The 24,349-nt window shown below is 48.8% G+C and overlaps 1 protein-coding gene across 1 annotated transcript; it reads left to right on the top strand.

Annotated features, from left to right (window-relative positions):
* Positions 1-428: 428 nt before the first annotated feature.
* Positions 429-22,414, top strand: LOC118790942 (fibronectin type-III domain-containing protein 3A-like). Its single transcript, XM_036548087.1, has 26 exons — positions 429-598; positions 6,991-7,120; positions 11,834-11,909; positions 12,034-12,110; positions 12,486-12,690; positions 13,265-13,552; positions 13,707-13,765; positions 14,134-14,291; positions 14,768-14,827; positions 14,926-15,064; positions 15,186-15,239; positions 15,478-15,599; positions 16,542-16,716; positions 17,034-17,120; positions 17,527-17,665; positions 17,832-17,900; positions 18,177-18,295; positions 18,593-18,698; positions 18,837-19,012; positions 19,220-19,333; positions 19,688-19,837; positions 20,000-20,286; positions 20,502-20,714; positions 21,341-21,507; positions 21,701-21,822; positions 22,011-22,414. Exons 2-26 carry the CDS (start codon positions 7,007-7,009, stop codon positions 22,326-22,328), a joined length of 3,594 nt encoding a protein of 1,197 aa, XP_036403980.1. The 5' UTR covers positions 429-598; positions 6,991-7,006; the 3' UTR covers positions 22,329-22,414.
* Positions 22,415-24,349: the final 1,935 nt, after the last annotated feature.

Genomic DNA, 24,349 nt, shown 5'->3' on the forward strand with positions numbered 1-24,349 from the left:
AATGTCATCATTACCATAATCATAAACTATACATGTGCACAGTTGACCATTAGCTTACTATTAAAAGTTAGTCCATTTCAACGCGATGTCCCTAAAGCAAATAGGAAATAAGATATTTTCGTCCGGACCTGAACACATTTTAGTGATTTTGAGAACGAGACATTTTAAAGAAAGCCTAACTCTTAGGTCCTTCTCCAATGACCGACAATGACATTGATGTCTGTAAGTCCGCACACTTATTACACATATGACACATACAAGTAGGCATTTCCCTGTCTTGGCATGATCGCTTGACTCGCCGGACACAGTCAGCTATAGCGGCTGGCAAAGGCTGGTAGTGCGCATGTTCTGGGACAGCCTGTGATGGCGGTGTAGTCAAGCCAAAGCGGGCGAAGTAAGGAGTCACTCCAGTTAGGAAAGGGGGAGCGGACAGGAGTGTCTAACGAGAAAGAAAATCAAGGAAAACGCGTGCAGTGTACGGAAAATTCCTCCAGGATTGTAACTTACTTCAGTAGCCACTGGAAGTCTAAACAATCACATGAGAGCTCCGCTTGACCAAACTGTAGCCCGTCAGCTCCTGTACCCTGGCAAAATTGCGGTAATCTAACATTTTCTGGATTCTTTTTAGCCAGCCAGCTACCTTTTTCTTCTCGCTTGGTGTTTTGAAGGTAGCAATAGCTAACTTGTTAGCAATGAACGCCTAGCATAGAAATATAACCTTAGCAATCTTGTTAGCTGCAACATAGCTAGAAGAAAAAATCATTTCTTGATACTAAAGGTGAGGTAGCATTGCTGATGCTCCCCATTTTATTATTTTAATTTTAATGTTAATTTAGATTCCCAGCCAAAAATGTTTTGGATGAGAGGAATGTGCCCAGCGTTATCTTAACTTACTTCTTCCAGATCCAGTAACGTTAGGTAGTTAGCTATCTCGCACAGATTTCTAGCACTAGCTGAGTTGTTAAAGACGAGTGTTTGCACTTTTATAACTTACAGATCATCGTAGTTAGCATAGCCAATTGCGTAGCCTATATGATAAAAATCCTTGGGTGTGTAATTGTTGCCTTTTCTAGCTTGCTAGCTAGCTAACTAGTGTCAAACAAATCTTATTGTGGCTTAATAACAGACCAACAAATACTAGTCGACCAATAACCAGCTAATTAGTGTTAAATGTAGACCGTTGCCGGTAAGTAGGTGACTAAGTATTTTAACTATTCACGCAACTAAGCAGCTGGCTAGCTCAAGGTTGGCAAGCTAATGTTAGCTACTTATGTTGCAAACTACAGATAATTGAAGCAAACATAATATTTAAGAAATTCCCCAACTGTATAATTGAATAGGGCAAAAACATTCAGATGACGAGCTGGGCAGATGAGGTAACAATATATTGTTTTACTGTTTAATTTATCCTCCGTATTCTTCATTATATGGTTAGCTAGCTGGCTAATACATCAGCTGTTCGCTATTCTGCTGGCCAACAATAAAATAGAAATTACGGGTAAATATCCATTTTTATATCTCTCAGCCTGTGTCGTTCACTGGTTGAAAGTATTTATAAATATCTACATTATTTTTTTCCTATACTGCACAGTTATGATGGCTACTTAGCAAACCCCAGCTACCCAGACAGTTAGCTACATGGCAATATTTTAAGCGTTGTCTGGCAATGCCACGTATACTTTCAGTGATGTAAATTGCACACTGAAGTCAGCTGGGTAGTTAACGTTAGGTAGGCTATCTAGCTAATGTTAGCTGGATACATTCCTTGCTCTGTGGCCCCAAATGTAGCTACAGTGCATACTTAATGAAATGGTGTTTAACCTCACTGTATGGCTACTTTCCTTTATGGTCTCCTTATTGAATGAATGTGTAGGCCTTTATATGTGGTATAGTTCTGTGATGGAGCTATTTATTATTTAGCGGCGCAGGTATTAATTGATGAGGTATGCATTATTGCAGTAAAGCAGGCATTCTCAGGTTGATGATTTTAACAAGGTTTTCGTAGAGCTAAGTAAAAACCATTATGGTAAAAACCATTATGTATATAGATGGATATAATATGTGGGCTGTTCCTACAGTCATGTAGCGTTAATTTTTCCCACTTAAGTACATGATAAAGTTGGTTAAATAGATAGAACACACAAGCATACATAACTTCATTTTTGTGACCATGCAAATTGGAGAGATTTTTGGAGAATTCTGTAAATTAGGATAAAATAATTAAAAAATAATAATTTAGACACATCAGATATGGAGTTAAATCAGATTGTTCAGACATCAGTGAGGTCACAGGTAGGTGAAATTGTTCAATTAATATCAAATAGTTCAGACTGCTCTGAATATCCCCTGCTCTCAAGAACTAAAAGTATTTGATGATTTTGATAATTGAAATTGGTCAGTTAAGATCAAATTGTCCAGACTGCTGTCGGTATTCCCTGCTGCCAAGGTTAAAAATGTTTGATGATCTAGATAACTGAAATTAAGACACATGCTGCTGTAATGGGATATGGCTGTGCCACTGTGCTCCAACCTTGAGGAGGGAGGAAAGAAAGGCAGAATTCCGCCTTGGCAGTTTGGTACTGAAGAGAGGCTCTACATGCAGATTGACCCATGCTCTCACAGTCACACAGGGAAGTTAGTGAAGTGCCTTACTACTAAACTGGCAGTGCTGGCCAGCAGGGATGGTTGTGACTTGTCCTAGTTCAGGACCCACTGATGCAGCTCCAGTTATTCTGTGTATAGACACTGGAAGATTTTTTTTTTTACAGACTTTATGCACAAGGTATGGTTTGTTAGTGTTAATTACCTCTCCTGTTATAGTTTTAAGTCTCCTCCAGTTCAGCATTGTTCTTTCCCCTTTCTTGTGTTTCTTTGTTGGATAGGGAGTTGTCTAAATTAAAAAAAAAAAAAAACTCAACTGCAAAACCTTGGATTATGGGGATGTAATCCAACGATCCTGGATATAGGTTTATTGTGAGACAGTAAACTGTTCGGTTGGTCCTCGTGCCCCTCAGAGTGCTTGCTGGCTTTGTGTACGGCGGCCATGCGGCCGGGGAGGAGCAGGGCCGATCCCGGTCCTCTCTCAGGATGTCGGCATAGGGGCACTGACCTCCGCACGTCCTTCCTGCGCCAGGCCTGGCTGTGTGACCGGGCGGAGGAGGCGGCCCAGCCGGAGGCGCGCATGAGGAAGCGAACGGCAGTAAATCATGTGACGGGAAACTGTGGTCAACCCTTCAGGAGGAGGAGGGGGGGGGGGGGGGGGGGGGGGGGGAGTGGAGACGGAATTGTTTTGGTTTGTTTTTGTGGAGCGAATTCTCTCTCTTCCCCCTCCTTCTTTTGCTCCACGCCGTCAGTGAGGGTCGCTGCTAAACAGTGTGTAAATCCTTTTTATGCTTGAAGGATGACAAGAGATAATATGCGGACGGGTAGCAAATGTACGGCACTGCTCTGTTCATCATTAGAGTGAAGCCCGGAGTCTTGAAAACCAAGTGTCCTTAAATGCTCCGTGAAGGTAATGCGCTCAATTACAAATAAGTTGTTGATCTACGGGCGTACTGCTGAGCAGAAAATGGCAGTGCGTCAGCATGCATGCTTACAGAAGCAGGGGCATCTTAAATGCCACAGTTTCCACCCGTTTTTGATACACCAGTGTTGTCGAATCGGTTGCCCGCAGTGAGGCCTGGATGGGTTTGTGTCTGTCAAGTTCAATGTGCATCTCCTGGAGAGACTATCCAAAGAGTGAGATTACACTGCGTCGTCCCTTAACACGGTCATATAGGTGTGCCGTTTGTCTACTGAGAGAGAAAAGAAGATGGATGAATTGAGTGGCAGGTTGATGAATGGGTTACAGATGAGTGCAGAGTAGACTGAACAGGGGAGGCAGAAAATCTCTCGATTCTTGTGATGTCTGTATATTTCAGAAGACTTAAATCCCTTGGGACTTCGTGTCCTACATCACCATTAAAGCACAGGCCCTTGAGAATGGTGGCAGCTCCTCTCTGTATTTCTCTTCTGTCACTGTTTCGCCTCACTTTCGCTCTGCTGCCCCATAACGCCCCTGTTTAAAGGAACCTTGTCCACTGACCCTTCAGTTTCTCAGCGTCTTTTCCCTCGATTGCTTACCAGCTCCTGCCTTGTCAGGCCTCATTGTTTCCGGCAGAGCTGATCATTTATTCATGACCTCTTCTTGATGCAGTTGTATTGGGTCTAGAGATGCGCTGAGTGTCATTTCACAAGTGCTCAAGAACAAGTTATATCTGCAGGCTCATGGGAGTAGAAAAAGGCAGCAACTGAAATTAAAATATGGTTGAAATAAGAATAGAGTTTTGAATTTGGAGCAGGTTGATGTATATTGGCTTTAGTAAGGTGATTAAGGACATTTGGGGAAAGTACAGTTTGCAGGTTGAGGTGAGAAATGGTGGTGGTAGAGAGGGAGACGCAATACAGATCTGTCTCTGTGCTCCATTTACATGTTTATTTAAATGGGCAGCTGTGTAGCACAGTGGTAAGGAGTGCAGCTTGTACCCGAAAGGTTGCTGGTTTGATTCCCTGCTGCGACACTGCACCACTACCTTTGGACAATGTAGTTAACCCACAATTGCCTCAGCAAATATCCAGCTGTATAAATGGATGAACCTGTAACGTATGCAAGTCGCTCCGGATAAGAGCGTCTGCTAAATGACAGTAACGTGATGTAAATGAGCTCATGAAAGGCTTGGTCATGACGTTGCTGTTTGCATTAAGATCAGTGGCAAACTGAAGGGCTTAGTGGAATAATCCCGCAGCAGTCCGCATCAGGTGAGTCAGAGGTCAGCAGGAAGCTGACGGAGGTGGCTGGAAGTGATGACGCCTCATGCGGTCACTGCCCTGTCGGTTACCGATTACGTCACGATTCTTTTACAGTTCATTTCTGTCTCCTCCTGTGGCCTTTTCTTCCTTCCTGTGGGCTGTTCCCACCTTGCAGTGGGAGGGGCATCCGGTGGAGCTGGCACAGCACAGCGTCACTGTGGAAGCTAGCGCGCACAACATTGCCTTTTGTCCCCCTTTGTAATGCACAGACGGGCAAAGTTTTTCCAAAAAGAAGTCTCAGATTCTTAGCCGTTAATGAGGTGGGTGTTTCCCAAGCAGCCGGCGTTGCTGGAGCGCTGCAGCAGCGCCCCCCCATCTAGCCCGGGCTGATTTTTAACGCAGGGCAGGCTTCCGTCACGCTGGCATCGGTGCGTGGCGGCGCGGGACTGTGCAGATAGGGCAGGCTTGCCGGTCCGGGCGCTGTTCCGCAGCGCTGCTTGAGGCCGAGCGAGTGGAGCGTGGCTCGCCGCAGTGCCGCAGCAGCGCATGAAAGCCGGTATTGACCCGGGAGGGGGGGAGGGACAGGCCTGGCAGTGTCCCGGGCCAGGCGGCGCGGCCGGGGGCCCTGCGTGCGAGCAGCTGCTGAATGGGGAGCTTTTTACGGGCTGGTGCGAAGGAAAGGGGTGCCGTGTGTGTGTGTGTGTGTGTGTGTGTGTGTGTGTGTGGGGGGGGGTGAGGAGGGGGTGGATGGTGACTTTCACGCGGGCAGCGCTGGATGTCAAAGAGTCATTGTGTGGCATGGGGTGGCCGCTGGCATAGGAGTGCCTGGCAGTGTCGGTGCCCCGCACCCCCACCCGGTTTTTTTGAGGCAGGCCTTCAGTTAAGGCTGCCTGTGTTCCTTCAAGTCAGAGAAAGACTTGCTAAAGGAGTGATGGAAAAGCAGTCCAGTCCAGTATTTCACATTCAGCAGAATTTGTGAAAGCAGATATAAGCAAGACATTCATGGAGGGCAAGTGTTTCTGACACTTGTGCCATTATTCTGTGTTCCAGCCTGCTTTAGTGCAGCATAAAAAGGGTACAGATCGTCTTCTCTAGACTGCTGGCAGGCTGATCAGACAGTGGCAGTGGGCGTATTTCTCTGTACATTATGTCCCTAACATGTGTACACCTTCCAGTACAGTTGTGTGAAGAAAGTGGACTGGTATGGCCTTCACTGAGGTGAAAGCTATCATTTTGCTTTCAGCTGATTTGATCATGTACTCTGTCAGGGAGCAAATCTAAAAGCAGGTAGATTTTATAGCCCGTTTTTTTGTAATAAGATGCACTAAGGCCTCTCAAAACACTGCAGACCCATGGTGACAGTGCCCACTGAAAAGGGTTTAAGTCGTTTAATGTCATTTTCTGTTTACATGCATACTACCTCATTTTAGTTATAATGGAATTATAACACCATGGTCTGTCAGTGTGGAAATGGACCTCCACCAAGGGGAGGAGAAGATTGATGACGTCCTAACTCCTGGTGGGGAGAGAAAGAGAGTTAACCGTCTGACAAATCCCATCAGCTGTCGTCCGGGCCTCTTCCTCTCTGGGCGGGAGCTTGCCACTCAAACGTCTTGACTGCATCTCTGATATCCACTCAACCCCCCCCCCCCCCCGGCTGCACTTTCGCAGGGAAGACAGACAGGCAGCTCTCTCTCCCCGGCGTTTGGGCTGTCCGTTAGCAGTGGGTGGTGGAGACTCTGCTGGGTGGTCGTATGCGTTGCATTGCATGCGTTCCCTCTGCACGCCTGCGTTTCCTGTTTACCATGCCGGCTCTGTGTGTATGTGTGCGAGGAGGGGTGTTATTGACTCCAGATGGGGGAGGAGGGAAGGCTGCCAGCTGATGCAGTACAGTGGAAACCCAGGGGTCGAGCAGGGCTTTATCACTTCCACGCTAGCACGCTTCTAGTCCGAGCGCCTGAATTGGGCCTTTGAAGTGCGGACAGAGACTGGTGCGTGTTTGTTGTTGTCTGCCTACAGTGTGCTGCTGAGTCATTTACTTGGTTGAACCAATGAGAACACTTTGCTCCCCGTGGGAAAAATACTGATTGGTTCAAATGAGTGAGTCGATGATCATGCATGAAGGCTCCACCCGTTTTTGTGGTTCATGAAGACTCACCATTCTCTCCGTTTAATCACGTGTCTCTCGTTCCCTCTCAACAGGAGCTGGTGTCAATGAATGCTCTGCCCTGCCATGATGACAGATCAGCCCCCCCCACCTCTGGAGGTCACGCCCATGCTGGCTGAGGTGTCGCTCGTCCCGCACATGCTCGGTGGAGACGGCATGCAACAGGTGAGCGGTCACGTTAATCAAATCGGCACGCAATCGGGTGAAAGGTCGCGAGGCGAATTTTTCTAAAGACTTCCATCTTGGGTTTATTTAAGAGACTTTCAACAAACAACAAGCGCAATTTTGTGTTGCCTTTTAAGGAGTTGTTGTATAGAGAGCGCTTTCAGATTGAGTTCATAATCCTCTGCCAGGGCACTTCTTCAAAGTGTAATCTTCTCTCAGACCTTAGCTGTCTGTACTGGTCTGTGTCAGAAGCCACCTGAGGTTCTGATCTGCAAGATCAAATCCAGAGAAGGTGTCAGGTGAAGCATGCCAGGCATTTGTACACCCACCTCATAGGGCTCCTTACTGGGAGTGTACCTGGTAAGTCTGACTCAATTCCATCAGGGTTCATTTTCATACATTTTGTATTCCAGAGGAATTTAAGTGAATTTAGGGAGTTCAGCAGAGATTTGCTGACTCCCTTTTGGGTCTGTTGTTGAGTGAAATATTCATTGTTTGCCATCAACAAACTAGCGTGGAACTGGAAAAGAAGCAAGAATTAGATGCGTAATTCTCAACTCCTGTTCTCTCTTCCTTTCCTGTTATCAAATTAACAGTAACAGTTATCACCACAGTTTGTTTCTATGTCACCCAAACAGAAAGCCTCCTGATACCAGGAAAGCTCGTCTATCTCCTTCTCTCCTACTCACGCACTCACACCAGCACACAGTGGCCAGAGCAGTCCACAGTCACGCCGTATGTCACGCACACAGACGCAACGCTCAGTCCCCGTTGAAGGAGAGCGGCTTGCAGAAAGCACGGAAGGCAGCACAGTGGCTTCGCACAGCATGTTTCTGTGCTGGACGCATTCAAAACAAAGCGCCTTCTTTGCTCCAAATGACGGGCTCCGAGTGTTGCACCCCCTCTGCAATGCAGTTTCCCCCCCCGGGTTGGGAGGAGAGCGGTGGGGGCCTTTGGGGGGAGAGCAGTATCAGGACTGAACCCTCAGCCCTCCTCTCTCTCTCTCCCCCCTGACCCTCCAGCTGCCCCTCCACTGCTCAGCGTCTGCATTCCTGACAGGCAAGCACTTTGCCAGCACCATTTCCAGTAAAGCCGGGGGAGGAGGGGGCTGGAAGCGTACACATCCGGAACAGAGCCTCGATGGCCCCTGCGAGCCGCGCGCTTCACGCAGAGATGGCTCCTCTACAGAGAGGACGCTGTTTTTATGCAGCATTTACACAACATTGATACAACGTTTTGTACGAATCGGCATATTGCTTCTTCACTTAATTTTTTTTGGACTGTTTTACAAAAAGATGAAGATCCAAAATCCAAAATCTAATTTGCAGAAATGTTCCCTGACATAAAGGAAATGTCAAATATGATATGACTGTGTGGAAAGTTGCAGACCTCTGCAAGTGGTGTTTCTTTCTGAAAACTGGATATTCAGTCAGTAAGTGTAACACCACCTCTAGTGTCTGAGGCCCCATACTGTTATATCTGTCTGAGCTGGGGGTTTTCCATTACCTCTCACACACAACCTACAGTATCTCTGAGCCAGAACAGGAATGACGATCCTTATTTGAGTGTTGGAGGAAGATGCCATGCTTGTGAACACGTGTACGGCCTGTGCCATTTTAATGATCGATTTCCGTCTAGACAAATGCAGCACTAGGTTGTCGGTTTTTTTGTTGTGTTAGCATTGGCAAGTCACTGGACACTGAAGGCTAAGACGGGCCCTTAGGACTTTGGCACTGAAGTCATCTAAGGTGGGCAATCGCATTGTTTCTAAAAATATTCCCAAGAGGATGAAGGTGGTTTTGCGGCCTCTCTTCAGGGACTGTATAAGCGGTTTGACGTGACGGAGAGGGGGGCGTGCTCTGAGCGGCGGCGACCCCTGGGACCTTCCGCCTACCCCCCGCCCACCCTGACATCGGGAAGACAAAATATTTACACTGCTCTCTCGAAACTGCATCCTCAGCCTAAACATATCGCGGGATTGTTTTTCCTCGTTCCGCCGCCCGAGGAGATGACCTCCCGGCGCACCGCTGGTTTCGGCTGCGGGCGGGAGGCTGGAGAGCAGCCCCCCTCCCCCCCCCACACGCCCACCCGCCCTGCCCACAGCCTCACGCAGCAGCGGCGGGGGACCTCGGCTTCAGCCTCTGACAGTTTATCTTCCTCCGCGGTGATGTCATGCCCAGCGATTCCGTCCCCTGCCCTCTTCCCCTCTCTCCTTGCTGTATACATACAGAGGTTTTCTCCCGCTAGCCTGCTCGCTCCATCCCCCAGGCTTTCCTTTTTTTCGAGTGTTTCTGTTTGTGGGAGGATCTCCGGCTTGCCTCGGTCAAGGCCCGCTCGTCCTCTGTTCTCCAGTCCCCGCCGGACTCCTTTCTTCCTGTCTTCCTCTCCCCATCCCCCCCTCTCCCCGGCCCTGCTTCTGGCTCCGGCTCCCAGGGATGGCAGTGGCTTTGGGGGCTGGACTTTACATTCCTGGCATACTTGTGTCCCTCTCACACTGCCTGTATCCTGCATTCCTGACATACTCACCCCCCCCCCCCCCCCCCCCCCCCCATCCCCACCCCCACTCTTTCACGGCTCTTTCTCTTCGCTTTCTTTTCCTCTCGCGCACACATGCTGCACAGCGCCGCTCGCCCCACACAATCACGCTCTGTTCTCACACACTCCGCACAACACAGTTCTCACACCCCTCACAGCAGAGCGCGCTAGGCGTCTCTATAAAGGGGAACGAATCTAAGAAAAACAGTAAGATATAAAATAGTAAGATATCTCTCTAAGCTGAAGCTTCAGCCAAAAATCTTTACTGTTCATTAAATGAGGTCTTCTTAGCAACCTGTTGCATTCTCTATAACGAAATTCAAATTAATAGTGTCACACTCTGAACCAATTATATGACTGTTGTTATCAAGAGTCTGATTAAAATATGTAAATTGCAACTTGAAATGTTAAATTATGCATGGAATACATCCATTGCTTAGAGGTGGGTCAGATGCCCTGTATCTACTGATGTGTTGTTCATTTTCCCTGCAGGCAGTGTCCAGGGCTTCCTGCACAGCTTATATTTTTGCATCTTATGCCATTGTGTACTGCTGAATATATACTGAAGCAATTCTGTTTGGAATTCAGCCTGTTGTCTATCTACAGTTGAGATTACTTCCCCAACCGTAACACTCCTGGCCAAATTACTGCTGCTGATTAAAATGACCGTGATGGTCTTTTTTTCTCTTATATTAGCATACTCCTCTCCAGTTAGCTTAGATACATTTACCACCTGACACCTTTCAATCAGTCAGTTAGCGAGTATCTTTGATAGTCTTTTGAATGGCCACATTAACTAATGGCTAACACGCACAGAATTGTAACTCTTTGGGAATTGAGTGGGTCAGTCTGTCATAGGTTATATTTCTTTCCAGTCTTCACCAGAGAGTTGACCCACAGTGGCACACATTCCTAACCTAAATGCACGCCTGTTTGAAATGCCAGACAAGCTGGTCTCAGCCTGAAAGCAGCCCTGAATCTATTCTGTGCCGTCCATTCAGCGCTTGCTGTGTGGATACAGGTGATGCTGAAACAGGCTGCTTCAATTCATTCATATTGCTACTCGGTATACTCGGTGTCTGTGTGTGTGTCTGTGTCTGTGTGTGTGTGTGTGTGTGTCTGTGTCTGTGTGTGTGTCTGTGTGTGTGTCTGTGTGTGTGTGTGTCTGTGTGTGTGTCTGTGTGTGTGTCCGTGTGTGTGTCTGTGTGTGTGTGTGTGTGTGTGTGTGTGTGTGTGTGTGTTTGCGCACGCGCATGCGCACGCACGCAGCAGCCCTGGTGTACATTTCCCAGGGTAGGGTAGTGTTTGTCAAACACAGCCTGAGCCCAGCACACACAGGCTCCGAAGGGGGGCAGACAAACAGACTCTGTGTGTGATGGTATCGGCGTGTTTGCATAGTGCAGGATCAGGCCGCCGCTGCTGCTGCTGCTGCTGCAGGGAGCTCTCCTCCAGCCCTGTACGCGGCATGAAGCTTCCTCACCCATCGAATACGCAAGGCAGGCATTGGCTGGACCTGTGTTTCAGCGATCAGATCCAGGCCCGGTCATTAGCTTTAAATTCAGCTGCAGGCGTTTAACAACATACGATCAACATCATATCACTGTTTAACTTGCTGTGTTTCCAGTAGAAGTTATAGCGTTCATGTGGAAAACGGGGACGAGCTCAGTCGAAACTGTACTTGCTTTGAGCAGTTATGGAGCTGATGTACAAAGTATGTGAATATTTACATGCACTCTTGCACAGTTCATTGATAAACAAAGGTCACTAGAGGCTGAAGGTTTCTCTGTGAGAAATGTAGACGATTTTCTGCAAATGTCCCATATTTTTTGATGTTGTGGTTTGATGAACAGAAAACGGTCATTATTGTTTTATTCACAGGTACTGTAAAAATCGAGTAATCTAAATAATCTAAGTAAAATCCAGTGACTGCAAATGTTTCTATAATTCTTTTAAAGTGTCTTGGTCTGGCAACCAGATGGCCAGGTGGGCAATGCTGTAATCAAACAGCATGAATCCTGGATGAAAGCTGAGTCAGTCACAAAATAGAAGTCCAGCTCATTAACCACTGCTATGCTGATGCGCTTAGCATGGATAGGAGTTGTTGCATATGAACTCAGCTACGGTTTAGTGATGGCGAGCCCGAGCGTTAACAGCAGATGTGTGTCTGTCCATCCGCAGATGATCTTGGTGCAGGTAAACCCAGGGGAGACCTTCACCATCCGCACCGAAGACGGACATGTCCGCTGCATTGCAGGTTGGCACAGGCTCCGCCCCAGTCCTGTAATGTCATCACCTGAATGTGATAACTACCTCCAAACTACCTCCCTTTCACCATATGCTGTCGTGTTGTTTCACTCTGTCTGTATGTGCCGTTTCAGGTCCAGCACACGTGCCAATGGTCTCCCCAAATGGCACCATGCCCCCCATCTTCGTTCCCCCTGGATATATTTCTCAGGTAGGTTCTGGCCCCACAGCTCATAGTCACTGCACTCTGCACTTGTAATAATGTAATCGTCCGCACTGACAGGAGAATAAGATCATGTGGGGCTACACTCTTTATGAAGTGGTTATGTGTGTCTGTGAAATAGAACGTGTTGTTCAAGCCAAGTGGATGGAGATGCATGTTTTGTGTGACTGCATTAGAGAGACTTCAGAGAGCTTTTCTCTTGAGAGGTAATGAATCGGATGCATTAAAGCAATAACAGGATTCAGAAGTGCTTTATACCTCTGTTCAACGTAAGTGCCTCGTTAACATAGCGGCATCCAGTTATTTACCGCAGCATCTTTGAGCTTTTACAGGCTGACCACGTTCCTGTCGTCTCCCCTGCAGGTGGTGGAGGAGAATGGCATGCGGAAGGTGGTGTTCATGCCCCACGCCGCCGAGTTCCACCCCTCCATGCCGCTGCCACCCCCCCACATGTCCCCGTATCTGCCTCCCCACCCCGCCATGCTGCATCACCACCACATCTACCCCAGCGAGCTGCCTCCCCAGTACATCCCCCAGATTCCTCCTCCGCAGGTCTACAGCGAGCAGGGTGAGTCCTCATTGGCTCTCGGAGATGCCCGTCACCTCCACAGGAGCCTATCGCGCTGCACGGTTCTTAGATTAGGTTACGTACAGTATCAGTCAACAACCTCGACACACTTGATTAAGATAATGGAAACACACATTCAAAGACATATAGATCTAAGCACTTATGCCTAAATGCTTGAAATTTGTTCTGTAGACAAACATGAATACTGAAGTTAATGTCTATGTATGAGTTTCTCTCCAAAAAAAATCATTTAAAAAAAAAAAACATTTTTTGGATATTTTGAAGAATCTAAAATATTTTTTAATATATATAATATTTTTTAGTTTTGATTTGTTTATAGTGCTTTTTTGGTCATTGCATAATTCCATTTGTGTTATTTCATAGTGCTGATGTCTTTACTGTCATTCCAAAATGTGGAAAATGGTAAGAATAAAGAAAGAAATGTGTGCCTAAACTTTTGACTGGAAGTGGATATGCAGTAGCAGAATCAGGCTTGTGCCTAGCCGCCCTGGTTATTGACAGTGTGCGCCTGTCTGTTCCCCCTTGCGCACGTGCGTGGCTTGTGTGCGCGCAGACGTGGTGTGTCACAGCGCGTCCGTGCCGCTGCGGGACGAGCGCGCGGCGAAGATGCAGGAGCAGCTGCGCAGACGCCTGAAGGACCGGCAGCTGAGCGCGGGCGTCGGCGGCGGCGTGCAGGTCAGCCACAGCCCCCCGCCGTCGCCGCAGAAAGGGGGCCCCGCCGCCCTTCACAACGGCCACAGCAAGGGCCCCGCGGCCCCCGCCGCCTCCTCGGCGCCCTGCAAGCACAAACCCCCCAGCAGGACCGGAGCGTCGCCCTCGTCCTCCCCCTCGGAGAGCCCAGGTAAAGGAGAACCGCTCCAACGGTAATGTTTTCGTCATAACGAGAGCGCCCTCTACTGGCGGTGTTTTGCCACTCTGTTTGAGCTCATATGTGTCCGTTGTCGATCCAGCCTGTTCATTTCCTGTGAGCTTTGTACGTTGTCTTCATCATTCAGATGCAGAGGCAGAAATGAAGAAGGTCCTGGAGCTGCTGTCTAGTGTGCGCAAGCCCACGGTGAGTCAGTCAGTGTGTCTATTTGCCACTGTTGGTCTCTGTCTGTCTGCCTCTCTGTCTGTCTGTCTCTGGCAGTTTATCTGTCTCTCTTTAGAAGAGTCTAATGGGTACAGGGGCCTGCAGTTTGTGTCATTAGCATCCAGGGAACGTCCCAGTGGCTCAAATGATAGGCCTAATAAGATTAACCTACACTTCCTTGTTTAGTATATTTGGTGTCTGTAGATCCCATTACATTTTGTCTGTTTTGAGTGAAAGGTGCAGTTTAATTTAATTATATGCGAAAGCTTTTTGCCTTGCGTGCAGTAATGAGACCTCTCAATCTCCCTCTCCCTCTCCCTCTCCCTCTCCCCCACCCCCACCCCCCCCAGGTGTGTAGTGTTACTTCTCGCTCAGCCGTCCTGTCCTGGCAGCCCCCCCTCAGCCTGCAGAACGGAGACGCTCCCCCCCAGAGCACAGCGCTGCCCCTCAGCTACGAGCTGGCCTTGTCGCACAACGGCAGCGAGGGGGACTTCAAGCCCATATACCTGTGAGTGCCATACCCGTCCTCAAGGAGAGAGGGCTGACATGGTGTGGCTCACATAGACTGTGAGCCAAAGTGAAGGATCAAGCTGGCACCCATGCTGCCCTAGCTTGAATTTGTGTAATATCGGATCTAATTTGAGGATGGGTAGTGTGTGTGCGCATTTGTGATACAGACCTCTTTCCGACACCTGGGTTAAATGACGCATGAACACCGTCTAACACACACAATAACGTGGCATGTTAACTGTCACCTCTGCAAATGGATCCCGCGGATGAAACATGCTTGCCAGGTTATATGTAGGAATTGTGAAATAATTGCATATTGAAATCACTGGCCTATATTTCTGAGTTGTAAAGGGGGCCATTTATCATGGAATCCCTCCAGTATGAATTTGGATTATTTTCAGGGGGGACCAGGGTGCTGGCAGGCAAAGCGTGTGTGTGGCCACGCCAGCCAATCGGTCTTTTTCTTCTCCGCAGGGGGAAGGAGACCAGCTGCACAGTGCAGGACCTGCGGCCAGCCACAGACTACCACGTTAGGTGAGATGCTCGCGGTATTGCACGTGCGCCTGTCCGTCTGTCTGTGTGTCTGTGGGTCCCAGTGAGCCTCACTGCCTGCCTGTCGTCTTGTGCCACAGGGTGTGTGTGTCGTGCAGCTCAGCGAAGGGATCTCCCTCGGAGGTCACCGGCTTCACCACAGAGGGCGGCGCCCCCGACGCCCCGGCCCCGCCCCGGCTCGTTATGCGCAGCAAGAGCTCCCTGGCCCTGCAGTGGAAGGTACTGCGCAGCCAGGACACCCTCACCCGCAGCTGCGTGCAGACACGTGTCCAAGTGAACCTTAGATGGCCTGTTATGTTGAAATGATCATTGTTTCAAATCGTCCTTTTTTATTTCACAGGCACCCAATGACAACGGATGTAAAATTACTGGATATCTCCTGGAGTGTGATGAGGTAAGCGTACTTGGTGCCCCCCCCCCCGCCCACTGGTGGATAAAAGAAATGCTAAGTAGAATAGATACCTTTTGCCTAATACCTGTCATTCTTGAGCGGATTTGTTGTGGCAAAGACATCTGGACAGGAAAAAAAGTGAAGGCATTCTTTTTCCTGTCCCAAATCCTGTTTGTGTATGTCTCTCCCTCCTCCGGTCTGTCACTCCTGCTCATACGAGTCTTTCATGCTGTGTCACCAGGGAAAACAGAGTGCCTTTAAGGAGATTTACTGTGGACACGCAAAGCAGTACAAAGTCATCCGTCTCACCCCTTCAACAAAATATGCCTTCAGAGTAGCTGCTAAGAACAACGTGGGAACGAGGTGAGTATCGGCTCAGCACAGCACCTTCTGGTGGTTAATTTGTTTTGTATTGATACATGGTGTGGTGTGAGGCTATGAGAACGCTTAGTGGCGTGAGGACGGGTTTGCATCTCTGTCCCAGACTTGCAACTTTCCCCCTCTCCAGTTCGTCTGGTTTCTTTGTGGATATTTTAGTGATGCGGATCAGCACAGGGGAAAAGGTCGTGGAAGATAGTCCTGAGCGTGATCTTAGGAAGCCAGTCTTTTTCCAACTCAGCCCTGGAGGAGAGGTATTAGGAACTTGGTGTGGCAGCTTTTATACTTCTATACACAACCGGCCGTATGCTTGGATATCTGATGTATCCGATACTTATCTCTACCTCTGTAACAATAGGCAGTTGGAGGTAGGAGTGCGGTCTAGTGAAAACTTACTTAACCTGAATTGCCTCAGCAAATACCCAGCTGTATAAACAGACAACATGTAAAACTTGTAAGCTTTGTATGTCACTCTGGATAAGAGCAGCCGCTAAGCAAAGGTAATATTGACAAAGAAGCGCCCCCCCGTGACAGGGTGTGGGTGTGTTTGACGGCCATTCGGCCCTTCGTGTCCGCTGTTCGGAGCGTTGGGAAGGGAGGAAGTGGGCGGATTGTGAAAGAGGGCTGCATGACTCAGCTGGGGATAAAGCCAGCAGTGTCCTGGGCTCAGAGCGGACGCTTCGGCCTCAGGGCGTCTGGGCCACAAATTAAGAACTCGTGGGAGGACTCGTAGACACCTTCCAGACACCTTTTCCCCTAAAACAATCAGGTAGAAATGACTGTGATGGAAGTTAACATTGGCTTGCCCTGTGTGTTTGCTGTCTGTCTGCTGCGTGTTTGGCACTTGAGAGAGAGAGAGAGAGTGTGTGTGTGTGTGTGTGTGTGTGTGTGTGTGTTCAACTCTGTGACACCGTTTGTACCCCGCAGCGCGTTCAGCGATGTGCTGACATGCAGCACCGCCGGCTGCGCCCCCGCTCCCCCTCAGCCCCCCCGCCTGGCCGGGGCGGGCGTATCCTGGCTGACCCTGGAATGGAGCGCCCCCTGCGGGCCGGCTTCAGACAGCGCACTCACCTACACCCTGGAGATGGAGGAGGAGGGATCGGTGAGTATGCAGAAGAACACTGCTGCTCGTCACTGCTCTTCCTCTCCCAGTTTCAGCGCTGGATTCAGCTAGCAGCCTGAATGCGCCTGATGGCTATAATGATCATGGTGATGGGATGCCGTGTTGATCAGGGCTTGTAAATGGTTGAGCGCCCTGCTATTTTGTTCTTAAGCAAAGCAGTTTAACTGCTTCAGTACATAGGCTGGTCTTTAAATGAATGAATAACATGCAGAAAAGTAAGCTATGCAGTTGGGTCTGGATGAAGGCCCCTGCAGTTAACGTGTGCTGTAATGGTCCCATTGCAAATGTTGCCGCAGGGCTACGGCTTCAAAGCAAAGCACAACGGCGACGAGCTGTCCTGCACTGTGAAGAATCTTCGCAGGAGCACCTCCTACAGGTTTCGGGTGAGTACAAATTTGGACGCACCCTGAGGAAGGGCTAACGGTGTTTTTTGATAAATATGTAGTGTATCGCACATTCATCCCAAAAGACCCACCTGAAGACCCACCTCTTAAGACTGCATCTCGGTTCCAACCTCAGTCCCCACCCCCTATGTTTGGTATTGGGATGTGTTTTGGATTCTGCGATAAAGTGACTGATGTAGTGTTGTTAGCCTAGCCTGACGCTATTGCCAGTCTAACTTGAATGAATACACTTTTTGTTCTTTTGTACTGGAAGCCACTCTGGATAAGAAAGTTCTGCTAAATGAAATGAAATGTAATGTATCAGTGAATGTGGAGTGGTAGAGTGGGTGCAGCCTGACTGTACAGTGTGAGATAAGGTGTGTGTGTGTGTGTGCAACCTGTGCAGGTGCTTGCGGCGAACGCTGAGGGCCGCAGTCAGCCCAGCGCGGCAGTGGAGTTCAGCACCTGTCCTGACAGACCTGGCGCTCCTGGAAGGCCCTCACTGAAGGGCCACGCCCAGCCAAACAGCCTGCACGTGGCCTGGGGTAAGGATCTGGGGAACACAGTCTCACCTATGGGGGCGCACTCATATACAGACACACACTTTCACACCCAAAGATGCTCTCATTCACATAGTCAGAAACACACACACACACACACACACACACAGTCACACTCACTCACTTCTATCTCTTATTCCCTTCTTTGCAGATGCACCAAAGGATGATGGGGGATCTGAGATCACACAGTATGCTCTAGAGATGTGCACGAGTCATAGTGGTAAGAGATCATCGATACATAACATCCAGATGCTCACAGCTTCACAGCTGTCACATAGTGATAAGGAGCAGGGCTTTCAGCCGAAAGCTTGCCAGTTCAGTTCCCCGCTGGAGCACTACCACTGTACCCTTGGACAAAGTACTTAACCCACAGTTGCCTCAGTAAATACCCAGCCGTATAAATGGGAAGCATGTTAAAAATTGTCGCCGAAGTCGCTCTGGAAAGGAGCATCTGCTAAAGTGACAAAGTAATGTAATGTGTTCTCGTGCTTCTCAGGGAGCCAGTGGGAGACGGTCTACAGTGGGCCCTTGAGGGAACATGTGTGTGATCGCCTGGAGCCGGGAACGTGGTACAAACTGAGGGTGTACTGTCAGAGCATGGGAGGCCACAGTCAGGTACACAGTCCTGCATCAGTTCACACTACAGTACACATAACGTATCTACAGCACAGCTTTCATAATGCCTATCTTCAGCATGGATCTTATCGTGCCTGCGTACACCGCACCTGTGCTTGCGCAACGCATGCCACCAAATTTCATCACGTGACACACATATCTGTAACCCAGATCTCATCGCAGAGCACACACACACTTTCATACCGTTATCTGCGGATATGGTCTTATTATATATTGCACGTCTCCGCCAGCAAGTGGGAGTTATTAGCTCAGCCCATCTCGCCGTTTCCCCTGTAGGCGTCAGACAGCCTCTCCGCACAGACAGCCCCTGTGCCGCCTGGACCGTGCCAAGAGCTGCGACTGGCGGGGAGAGCCAAGCCGCGGGAGATACCACTGACATGGGGTGAGACGCACACTGTGCACACACTGCTTTAAAGACACACGTTCCTTTTTTATATTTTTATTTATCACTCCTTTGTCCCACTATCTTTTATTAAGTGTTAATGTAATATGTGTTCACACACACACACACCCCCCGCAGGACTCCCGGACCGGGATGGCGGAGCCCCTGTCTCGCAGTACGCGGTGGAGATGGCGGAGTCGCTGGAGGGCTCCCGCTGCCCATTGTACCAGGGCCCGGAGACAGACTGCACCGCCAGCGACCTGCTGCCCGGCCACCGCTACTACTTCTGGGTGAAGGCAGCCAACCAGGCAGGGGTGAGCAGTCGGCGACAGCATGATAGAGCCACAGGATGCTCAAGCTCACAGTTCATGTGATTCTTTCACATTCCTTGTATACTAGCATGGACAGACCATATTGCAGGTATTACACATTACTGGATATAGTACCTAGTAAAGTTTTGTTACTGCATGTCTGCAGGCTTGGTCTTGTGTGTCTGTTAGCATGTTTGCTGTATGTTGCAGTGGGGCACCTTGTCAGAGGTGTGTGAGGCCTCCACAGCCCCCGGACCTCCGGAGCAGTGCCCTCCCCCCGAGCTGACGGTGAAAACGGCTACATCAGTGCTGGTCAGCTGGGAGGTGAGCTTGATGTTGGTTCTGTGTAGTCTGCAGAGTTAGAGTGCCCTCTGCTGGAAAATTTTGACAGCGCAATGAAGAGGGGATACTAGTGTCTACCTCAGTTTGACTTGACCTGTGAAACCTCAGATTATATATCTTGTATAAAACATTAAAGCTCCTCATACTTAAATATTGCCTTCGATATGCTTTCACTCTTACTGAACCTGTTTACACAGCCACATTGTGTAAATTTAAATTTTATTTTTTTTGTTTATAACACTCTATTACTCAGTCTTCTCTCTCTCTCTCAAACTCATGACCTTCTCAAACTAATAAGGGACTTTTATTTTTGCCATCTTCTCTGTCTTTCCTCAGGTCCCAGCATGCAATGGGGCAGAGGTTAGCGAGTTCAGGCTGGAATGGGGGGCAGCAGAGGGCTCTATGATGCTGATCTACTGCGGTTCCTCCCCAAGTTACGAAGTACGGGGCCTGACACCGGCCACAGCCTACTACTGCAGGGTTCAGGTAGGGTAAAGCCCCACCTACTGAAACACTTGGCAGTACATCTGTAAGCACTGGCCCTGGTTTGGTGGGTCATTTGTTAAGTGTGACATTTGTGTATGTGTTTTTAATTTCCATTTCCATTTAAGTCCACCGAAACTGAAGTGGGTATGTTTTTGCACACAGGCAGTGAATGTTGCAGGGGCTGGAGTCTTTGGGGAAGTTGCCATGGTGACGACTCCTCCTTCAGTGCCTGCCGCAGTACGATCAGTAGAGGAGGTAGCGGAAGAGACCCTGCCCGAAACTCTACCCGGTCCTGCCTCCTCATGTCTGGCCTTACGGTGGGAGGAGCCCTGTTGCCATGGTGCAGAAATTACTGGCTACAACATAGACTTTGGGGAGCAGCTCCCCCTATCTGTTGGGAGGACCAACTACTGCGTGCTGGAGAACCTGCAGCCGGACACCACATACAGGTAGAAAAAAACAATATGCAAAGCACAAGACAAAATAATGTATAGTTATTCCTGTGAATAACTAACACATTACAGTCCCAGAGAGTCCAGTCAGATTGTCTGTGTAACCAGCAGAGGCAAAATGTAACAGCTCAGCATACTTAGTATGGAATCTATGTCCTCTCACCTCCACTGTGTGATTTATTGACCTGCTGGTCTCTGTCTACCACGCGTAGGGTACGAGTGCAAGCGGTCAACAGCGTCGGGGCGGGGCCTTTCAGCGCAGCCTTGAAGGCGAAGACCCGGCCCCTACCCCCCGACCCTCCAGTCCTGGAGTGCGTCGTACCGGGCCCTCAGAGCCTGAAGCTGAAGTGGGGGGAGGGCCCCAGCCGGCCTCAGCTCAGCGGGGCCACTCAGTACTGCCTGCACATGCAGGCTAGTGCAGACCGGTAAGGGGTGCAGGGAACGCGGAGCTGAAAACACTTATCCCCCTTCACCTCGGAAAAGTGTGGCCAATGTTTTGTATTGTCGTCTTGTTCTTTTCCAACTAAAACATGTGGCAACACAGTGTCCCTCAAAGCATCGGTGCAGGCTTTTCTCTCAGTAGTTGAATTGTTTTTATCAGCTGTTTTTGGGCCGTTAACTGGTTACACATTTGAATTTCAATGTCGATCCGTTTTAGTTATTTCCTTTGGAGAACAAATTCCGATACTAATTTAAAGCTCTGTCTTAATGTCACTCTTACATGTTGTTTTAACTCCGAGTCTGAAGGGGGAGCTGTGTGTGAAAGCTGTGTAGTCATCCTTTAAACATGCTGTTCTCTTGTTTGCTCTTCTCGCTTCCCTCTCATGAGCTAATCCTTTTACCCCACAATCCTTCTGTTTTCTGATCCCCGTATATAGATGCAGTAGTTTTCCCCTGCATTTGTTTTGCCTGAAGGAGATGATGTTGGAAGTCACTCCTTGAGTCAGGCCTAGAGGGGTGTATGAAACAGTACATGAGCATGTTGCAGCTTAGTTTCAAGCAAATGTCTGACCCTGGTGGGTTTTTTTTAATGTGTTTGTGTCTCTCCCAGGTTGGTGTGCATCTACAGTGGTCCCTGTCACACTTTCAAGGTGCAGCGTCTGAGTGAGGCCACGCTGTACCACTTCAGCATCCAGGCGCACAACGAGGCCGGGGTGGGACCTCTGTCCCCCCTGTACAGCTTCAGCACCACCAGGTCACCCCCTCCCCAGCTCAAAGGTCAGCGCCTTCCCCAGCCATCTGTCTAAAGTAGCACTGGTCATTACAGGCGTGTTCCCAAAGCTCAGCACCTGCGCTATCCGCCCAACCACATAAAGTAGCGCTGGAAGTGTTCGTTTACAGGCACGTCCCCAGAGGCCAGCCCTGCCTTCGTCATGCACTTAAGCTCTGCTCTGTCTCTGCTCTCCGACAGCGCCAAGGGTCGAGCTTCTGGACTGGAACCGCTACGAGGTCACATGGGAGGCCCTGCAGCCAATGAGAGGAGACCCCATCGTGTACACACTGCAGCTGCTGAGGGGGCGGGAGGCGGAGCAGGTGCGATGAGGCCGGGGGCCGGCCGCAGGCGCGCGCTGGAGGAGGACGAGCGATCTAACCGATACTCCACTCGCCCGTGAGATAAACATCCTGTCTCTTCTCTCTCTCTCTCTCTCTCTCTCTCTCTCTCTCTCTCTCTCTCTCTCTCTCTGCCTCTCTCTCTCGCTCTCTCTCTCTCTGCCTCTCAGCTCTACAGGGGCGCGGAGGCCTCCTTCGTGTGGCAGGGCACGGTGCCGGCGGGCGAGTGGCGGGTGCGCGTGTCGGCGGGGCGGCAGTGCCAGGACGGCGGCGAGCTGTGGGGGCAGCACAGCCCCAGCGCCGCCCTCCCCCCGACGGAGCCCCCGGGCGCCGCTCAGGTGGAGTCCAGGGCCGCGCCCGGAAACGGGGCCCACCCCAGGAAGGGCCGGAGCCTCACGGACGAACAGTTTGCCCTGCTGCTGCTCCTCGGCTTCGCCACGGTGGCCATCCTCTTCGCCGTCATCATCCAGTACTTTGTCATCAAGTAGGTCTCGCCCAGCCCCGGGAGGGGCCAACAGTGGGGGACAGCTGAGCAGAATTCCCGTTATAAAGCCCCGCCCCATCACACACAATGGCCTGCTACATCCAAACGGAGATACTTTAATTTACTTCAGATTATTATTATTGTTATTATTGTTGTTATTATTATTATTATTATTTTCTATAGAGGAGAACTGTTATATCATATTTGTTATAGCAAAAGGTACTTTTCCATGTTCCTAGTTTCTGCTTCTCCATGACCAATTATGACTGTGAAAACTGTGATAGTTTGGCTTATCGATCGGGGAAAGCAGTGCGCTGCCTGCAGCACAGAGGTTGACGTGCTGAGCAGTGTCATGTACTGTCTTTAGGGTGGGGTAGGGAGGGGTGGTGAAGGGGACAAAGAGGACAGTCGAAACGGGCAAAGGCCCGGGAAATGTGGGATTGTTCCTGAGCGGTCCCGGGCCTCTCCGGTGAACAAATGCACCTTGCGGCTGTGAAGACTGAAATTTCCATGTACTGTCGTTCATTGAGGAAACTCCTTGCTGTGGGAACTCCCATCTGCACAGATGCATTATGGGATCTTCACAGCATGAGGGGAGGGCATCCCGATGAGAGCCTTTTTTGTAAATCATCATTGGTTTTAAATAAGCTCTCTCATCTAATTAAATCTGTGTTAGTCGTAACAGTTAACACTAGAAAATGATAAAGGGAGGTGGTGCCAAAGTTTTAATCAAAATGATTTACATGCTCTTGGAAAAAAAATGAACCAACTCCTCCAAGAGGGGTTAGGGGTTGGGGGTATGTATGATTTTAGTTATTTTTAAGCATTGTTTTTAAACACCCACTAACATCATTATTAAGGATAGACTTCTAAGAAGCAATTTATTTCACTTGAGAATTTGGGAGGAATAGAGTTTCTTTCTTCTGATATTGCCAGTATATGTATATATACATACATGCTTTGTTTGTGTATATATAGATAGAAACTACATATAAAAATCTATGAAATATGCATTTGTTATAAATGTCTCTCTGTTTGGCTCAAACTGAGCAATTTAATCCTTTTCTGCATTTGCTTGAACTCGATAAAAGAATTGTACTGTTTTGTACATCCACGCAGAAGGAAGAATGGGTTGTCCTGGGCTTTTCCAGAACATGTGTTAGTAGTGAAACACGGTTTGCCTATGGGCACGTGGCTGTTGTACTGTAGGATATACGAATGGCTGTTGGATGAATTCAACTTGCGATGAGCTGAAACCGTGTAGTGATGCGTGTTAAACTGGACCCCCTCAAAACACAACCAGACAGGAAGGACTTCTGGGAGTAAAGGAACAGGAAGTGAAAAGGTTCCTCTCTCGTCTCAGTGTTCCTTGTCTTCACGGTGATAAGCGTGTCACAGTACATGCCGTGTACATGTGAGTCCTCCTGCTCTTCCCGTGGCACTTTGACAGCCCATAGTTTTGGTTGGGGGTGAATACACAGAAGAGCAAGCGGGAAGGTCCCAAAGCATTTGAAAGGGTATACTAGCTACCCCCCCTGGAGTGAGGTTCTGGAACAGCGTTGTAGCTGTGAAGTAGATTGTACTGAAATTTTAAAAGGATGACATCCCTTAGTCATCTAACAGAATCATATTGTAGCATTACGGCTCTAAATGGTATTGGTCAGACTGATGTCAGTCACACTTTCTCTTTTTTCTGACTGTTTGTTCCAGTTTGAGTCAAAGGAAATGAATGTCTGACCTTGTAATAGCTACAGATAATGTAATAACATTTTATCATGCAATGCATTTTGCATCTATAATGTAATAAAACCTGATAATGTAAGAACTTCAGGAAAATGTAATAAACCTGAAGATAACATGACAGTTATTATGTTTTCAGGTGAGTAAAAAACTTTAACAGATGATGTAACTTCAGTGTAATGAATAATGTAGTAATGTAACTTGCCAAAATCACTGTCTTTCTGTGGTCTTGTTCATTTTAATTGTCATATGCACATGCACGCACACACACATTTTTTTAACCCA

Source organism: Megalops cyprinoides, chromosome 16 (genome assembly GCF_013368585.1).
Source record: "Megalops cyprinoides isolate fMegCyp1 chromosome 16, fMegCyp1.pri, whole genome shotgun sequence".
NCBI lineage: Eukaryota > Metazoa > Chordata > Actinopteri > Elopiformes > Megalopidae > Megalops > Megalops cyprinoides.